Source organism: Falco biarmicus, chromosome 1 (genome assembly GCF_023638135.1).
Source record: "Falco biarmicus isolate bFalBia1 chromosome 1, bFalBia1.pri, whole genome shotgun sequence".
In the NCBI taxonomy this organism is placed as follows: Eukaryota; Metazoa; Chordata; class Aves; order Falconiformes; family Falconidae; genus Falco; species Falco biarmicus.
In genome coordinates this window covers 20,187,260-20,194,008 of record NC_079288.1, presented here as the reverse complement: position 1 = coordinate 20,194,008, position 6,749 = coordinate 20,187,260, and the positions used below count along the sequence as shown (strand labels likewise).

At 44.1% G+C, this 6,749-nt stretch overlaps 1 protein-coding gene across 1 annotated transcript in view; it reads right to left on the bottom strand.

Annotated features, from left to right (window-relative positions):
• Positions 1 to 3,212: 3,212 nt before the first annotated feature.
• SLC43A2 (solute carrier family 43 member 2) overlaps positions 3,213 to 6,749 on the bottom strand; it is a 30,591-nt gene continuing 27,054 nt past the window's right edge. The window contains exons 13-14 of the mRNA XM_056335343.1: positions 6,329 to 6,452; positions 3,213 to 5,509 (exon numbers count right to left, since the gene is read on the bottom strand). Coding sequence (XP_056191318.1) covers positions 5,348 to 5,509; positions 6,329 to 6,452 — 286 coding nt within the window. The 3' untranslated portion in view covers positions 3,213 to 5,347. The remainder of the gene's footprint in view (positions 5,510 to 6,328; positions 6,453 to 6,749) is intronic.

Genomic DNA, 6,749 nt, shown 5'->3' with positions numbered 1-6,749 from the left:
TTGACAGATAACACACTGTAAAGCATTCATGCTTACATAGTCTTGTTAGGAACCAAGCAATACTTTTATTATGTTCAGCCTCGGAAGGAAAGCTAACAATTAACTTAGTACCACATTTATTTTTAGATAGTACTGCAAGAGTGCACATCACCTTACAAACACAGAAAAGATGACACAGGCCTGCCCCAAGGAGCTTACAATTCAACTCTGACAAACAGTACAAAAAAAATTGTGAACAGGAGGTGGGAGAGGCTAATGCTAGCACATTTAAGGGGAGGGGGTCTTTCTGAAAGGGATTGTCTCAATAAAATGTGACAGACTGGCATAAGGAAGTGACAAGCAGCAGTTGAAGGGATGACAACATGGAGCACAGTGACAGGCTGAGCAGCACAGGTAGAAAAAACAAGGACCTGTAGGGTTTATAATTAACATGTAAGAATGCATCTACATAACACATCATTGTTTCAGCTATTCCAGAGAAGATACATTGTGAAATAGAAGTCAGAGGTGGCTTTTTTATTATTTATTTAATAAAAACCCAGTCCCTTCCCATCAGGAATCCTGTCATACTAGTTTCCATTATGGATACTTCACAGTTCTAAACTGAGAAGTAGGGAATACCAAAAGCTCTGCAGATACAGAAGACAAAGTGGTGGTGGGGTGTCTGTGTGTGGGGGGGTAACACCACCTGTAGTTTTAAAGATTTCATTATTTTTACCCTACAGTGTCTGGTTTGTATTTTGTGGCACATTTTCCAAATTCATCAGCCTTTCAAGAGGGAGATGTACTTTAAAACATTTCAGTGATTTACTGACTTATTTAAACACTCATCTTGCAGTTTTCCTTTGTAGATAGAACATGAAGAGACCAGACTCTGTTATAGGAGTTGAACATTTAAATCACTATAGCAGTATTGCAGTTAAGTTGGAGTCTCAGCAAGATGTGCTTTTTTTTTTTTTTCAGACATCTGTGTCCAGTTTCTTCTCAAGGATCCAGATGCTCTGACAGTAACTGAATAAAACTGTAATTGCCCCATTAAGCAAAACAGCAGATTTTCTCTGCTACTCTTGACAGTATCATTGCATTAGTGCTATAAAGACTGTGTCAATGGGGCTTAGGTAGATAGATCAGTGAAAGGAAAAAGCTGTCAGCTCCCTTCCCCACTTTGTTAGTTGGGTGGGTTTTTTTAGGGTGGGGGGTAGTTTGTTTTTTAAATACAGATGCATATTAAATGCATGTGAGACTGCAGAAGCCAGGAGCAGTGTTTCCAGAAGGTGCAATCACCTTTACAGAGCAACACCTTGAGGGCTCCTACAAACAGCAAGTACTCACAGATCAAGTTTCTGCTTCATTACATTCAGTTGGGGATGCTTCTGTGGAGAGGAGGTCTTTCCCATGACCACCCTCCTCACACTTCTCATGTGGATGGAGTTAAGGGAGTACAAGTGGCATAAAACAACCACAAATCATAATATTTAGGAATTATGAAAGCAGTTAAACACATTGACCTATATTTGAGTTATACAGGTAAATGCATTATTGATTTAAATGGAGGCAACTCTAGTTTTTGGTAGCCCATTAATTTTTTCCACAAGGTGGCTCATGCACATAGAAGAGTGCATCAGGACTTCCCCCCCCCCCCAGTCCTGCATCACTTGGCTAGAAAGCAGCAACGCTGTTTCCACTCCAAAATGTAAGTAATCCACAACTACATTTCTGTAAGCATCAAAGAATGAGGCAAACTGCCTGTGAACAATCACATGTAACAGGACCATCCCAACAGTGTTTGTTTCTGTACCGTTCAAGACAACATTTAGCAGAAGCTGAAGCCTGAATACTGTCCTCTGAGGGGCTCACCCTGCAGGAGATGCAGCATTTCAGAAATTATGCCACAATCAGTAGAGTATTTGCACATCTTGCATGGAGATACATTTTTTTTTTGACAGATTTGAGATGCTTTTAAAATTAGCTTGGCTCACAACTGTCAGAGTATACTAAAACCCACTAGATCAGACCAGTGTTTCACCTAGCCCAGCATGTATCTTCATCTTTGACCAATTCTTAAGAGACAGAGCACACAGAAAAGTAATCTTTCCTTGGCATAACTCTTATTACAGCAACTTAAAATCTCCCTGAGTTAGTGGATGCATCAGATCATTGTTTAACCAGCCTCTTTAAAAAAAAAAAAAAAAACAAACCACACATTTATACTTCTGTTCCCCACTACATTCTGCAGCAATGAATTTCACAGTTTGACTTTGCACTGCATGAGAAAGCACTCCTATTTGTCTGTTCAACCGCAAATTACTAAAATTCATTGTCTACCCACTAGTCCTGGTGATTGCCAGCCAGAGACACGCTTTACTCTCGATCTGCAAACCCAGCCTGAAACTGTGACTCAAATGCATGAGCTCTATCCCTCACAGCTGACCAGCAGCTTCTAAAACACCATGGCATATCAGCAGAGACACTAAGCACATATATCCACCATTTTATCAGATGAAACTGGGTTAGAGGATATTCCTAACAAAGTGCAGGAACTGGGAACTGCAGCAGGGAAGTAGATGGCAGGAATAAAAGGGTGTTCTTTGTTTAATTTAGCTGCACATGCTTCAAAGGCAGCAACATCTCCACTGCAACTTTGTTAAGATATGCCACTGTATTCCACCATTTCACAAAGACATTTATATCAGGAATTCAAGCAATATAAGAATGGAAGCCATCACATTCAATGTTCCGAAACTGAGGTGGAGATAATGCTGAGTTAGCACACTGACACCCTGCAACAGCTGTGTCTATTTTAAGACACTGAGTCTGAGGACTGTGGCTCAGACACTCACCTGTCTGAGTTCTTACTAAAAAAAAAAAAAGATACTTAATCTGTCATTGTCATGTCACAAGTATCTCAGAGCAAAAGTAGGCATCTTTTTCTCAAAATATTTAGAAGTGTAGTAATATGAAATGCAGAAACCTGCAGAAAGCCCTCTGGAAATCTAGGCAAGCTGTACAACTGCTGGTGGATCTCTGAACATGTACATACTTGAGACAATGCCAGGTGAACAGGAAAATGAATCTGAATTCTGCCTCCATTATTGCTCAACACAAAAGAAAGAAAAGCTGGAAAGGCTGCTAAATCATCACCAAAGCTGGAGACCAAGAAAGATCAAAAGTTTTTCTAGAAAAAGTGAAGTGTTGACAGCAGGCAATAAGGCTGTCTTGGAACAGACACATTTAATAAAGGCAACACATTAAAAAAGGTTCCACAAACGTGTAAAATACTCAAGTGGCAAGTCATTTTGACAAGAGTGACTGAAGACTAAAAGGTACCATGGAGTGGAGTAGCATCTGAATTGCCCGCAGGAGGCTGGCTGGAGGCAGTGACTCGAGATGGCGCTGCTGTCCCACAAAGCTGCCTCGCCATCCCGTGCTGGCAAGGCCACCAGCTAGGGACTCTGCAGCAGGGCTTCCAGCAGTCCTGCCGAGGCTCTCTGTGCAAGGTCACCAGACTTGCTCTTTAGGAACGGTGGAGGCCTGGCTGGGCTGAGCATCTGCATGCTCGAAACCACCAGTAATGGAGTTAACACCCAGTTTCCAGGCAGTTTCTCAAAGGAAGGTCCGAGTGCACTGTTGTTTCTAAGCCCCAGCTTAGAGCTAACAGAGCAGTGATGGAGTCTTGTACTTTTCTGACCAGACAAAGAAGTTGAATGACTTACCCCCTGCCAGGCTTTGCAGTAATGCAGGAGTTAGCAGTTCAGAAAGCGCCACCACTACACATCTTCATAACTGTTTTATTTCTGCCCCCAATCTTCCTGCAGCCACTAGCCCAGTGAGTATGCTGCTGCATGCCCGCTGATGTTCACCCTCAGTGCTACAGTCCTGCTCCAAACAGGTCCAAATGATGCAGTGATTAACTTTAGTCACAAGGCTACAGAGACTGAGCTACCAACCTCAACAAGAAGGTTAAGGGCAGAAAAGTCAGCTTTAGACAGGACTTAGGAAAACCCCTATAAAAATAAGCAGGTTAAAAATTCCCTTTGTATTCCTTCCATGGTGAACAGGCCTGGGACACCTTTAGCCACATGTATTGCTCTAGAAGTCAGTTTGACCATACAATCAATCACCACATACTCTGTCCAGACAGAGCATCAACATTGTAGAAGGCTCTTAGTACAGCCAAACCGGCAGCTTTTTGGTCAGTCACAATAACCTGGTGTTCAGCAGTTTGGGGGCTATTATCAGAACAATGTAAATAAGCTATGGCTAGAGGAAGAATCACATCACCACATCACCCTGCCATACGTCCACAGGAGTCAGTTACCAGACACAAAGGAGTGTTCCGCACTCTTGATTCCTTTCAACAGCAAGTCAGCTCATAACATGTGAACACCAAGGTATCTGGAGCCCCAGAACTCAGCTTCAAGAAGCTTTTCCACTGTACTAAATACACGCTGCTGCTCTCCTCCCAGGGTCATGTTGGAGGGAAGAAGAGGCAAAAGGCAACAAGTCTCAAAGCACTTCATTGGTAAATGAGATCCAATTCCTATCTCAAAGGTTCCAGGACTGCAGACAGTTTAAAACATGTACAGGTGGTTTGTAGGCCAGGAAGAAGGGGAATTCCAGGCCTCTGAAGGCTTGGTCTTAGACCAAGCAGTCCACTAGGCTCTTCATTTCAGCGTGGAAGGCAGATCCATTGTGTCACAGTCTGTGTCATTTGCAGTAATAAAAGGTTTGGGAGCTGTCAGTGCTAGCAGCCAACACATAGCAATACACTGAAGCTGTGCTCATACATGTAGGAATAAAACCCCCTTCCCTGCCTCAGAAACAGTCTGGGGTATGTCTGGATAGACAGTAAAAACACTGGGTCCAGCTACATATCAAGCAGAAAGACCATTATGAAGCCTCAGGGAGGGAGGAGAGTGCAGCTTGCATCTGAGACAGTGTCAGCCAAGGTTGGGGGAAGAGGGGGAGAAAAGAGACTTCAGTGCATTACATTTGCAAACTCAAATTACAGTCTTTCTTCCCTCTTCCCCCATCCCTCTACTCCTCCTCTCCCTAGTTTCCTATGCAGAGACTCTGCCTCTGGAGGGTGTGATCAGGGGATAATTTAAGACACAGTATCTGTGTGGCCTTTATAAAACGGAGAAGTGTCCCTTGTTCTGGCGTAAGGAGTGGGAAGTCTCCTCCTGCCATGTATCTGAGGAAAGCTCAGTCATGATGTCCAGCCCTCACTCCAGTGAAGAGCAAAGACTGGCAGAGCCAGGGGAGAAAAAGCCTGGCTTACACCACAGGTAGAACCCACGGATATGGTAGGAACCTGTACAAGGGAGGTTGTACTCGAAGCACCAGTTTAAACAAAGGCTTCTTCATTGGGAGTGCCGTTGATTTTGAGGAAAAGTTTGGCATCATCCATCTTCTGCTTTTTTTCTCTCTCCAGCCTGCGTCTGTAGCAGACCAGGTAGATTGGAAGGCAGAAACCCAACAAGCTCACACCAAGCAAGCCAACATTCACCTGCAGGAAGAAAGGCAAAACAAAGTTAGGCAGGCTAGGAAGACAGAGTCATGCAGGCCAAAGTGTCAGAACCCAGCCTACATCACTCAGCTGCAGGCAAACCAGGGGACGCCCTGCTCAGTGTATTGGCAACAACTTCCACTGTATTTATATTCACACTCCTGTGCCCAAAGCACCACGTGTATAAGCTAAATGCCACAAGGGTTTGTTGCTCAGGATCATGGCTGCTGGAGAGCAGGCAGGGCTGTTTAAACGGCAGTTCTTTTACACCAAGTTTGCCAACTGAAGAGCAACAGGCTGCTGGGGTGGGCCAGTCCTAGAGGCCAGGACTCTCCCCTAGACCACCCATGTCATTTTATTAAGTTGCCCTCATCAAGACACTACATTAGCCCTGCCCTCAATAGCCACTTGGCTTTTTGGACATTAGCATCAGTAACCCAAAATTTACTGGTTAATTGGAGCTAATACTCAGATCTCTTGAGCTACATCTACTGCATTTTGAGGTCCACATGGATTCACTCACTTTTACCTGAGAGATTTTGACTTGCCATAGTTAGTAGAAAGCACTCCTTCAGCCTTCTCCCTTCCTCCCTTTCCATACACTAGTGTAAAAGTTAATGGCCTTCCCTCCCAGAGGTTCATTATTCACACAGTGAAGGGTCTCCAGGACAGCACCAAGGTAACAGCAGACCAAGGGACATGTAGAATTCTGGCTGTTTTTAAACCTTGTCCATGCGCAGGAGTCCTTTTGTTTTCAAAGAGGCCAGCCAAAATCATCTTAACCACCAAGCTTTCATATTGAATTTGAGAAGAACTTGCCCAGAGAGGGTCTCCTTCCAAAGGTCCCGTCAATGCCATAAAAAGAGGCTGCTGCAGAAGGGCAAAAAGGGCGCTGATCAGCGACTGCAACCCTGTCAAGCTGCCAAACTGAGTAGAGGGGTATCTGTCAACAGAGAACACAACAGCATTATTACATGTCACCTTGACTGTTCACATCACCCAGATCTGATTACATTCCCAGTTGACTAACGCAACAGAGCACAGTCCCAAGACAGGCATAACGTGAAGAACTTCTCCCTCCTGGACTTACATATAAATACTTCATTAAATAAAGTATTTAGCTATAGCTAATGGTCTGCACAGTGCTCTCTGGAGCAGAATGCAGCTGGTGGGTGACACAGCTGGAGCCTTCCTCTCCAGACTGTTCTCCTCCTGAGCTCTCAAACTTAAGTAGTATCAG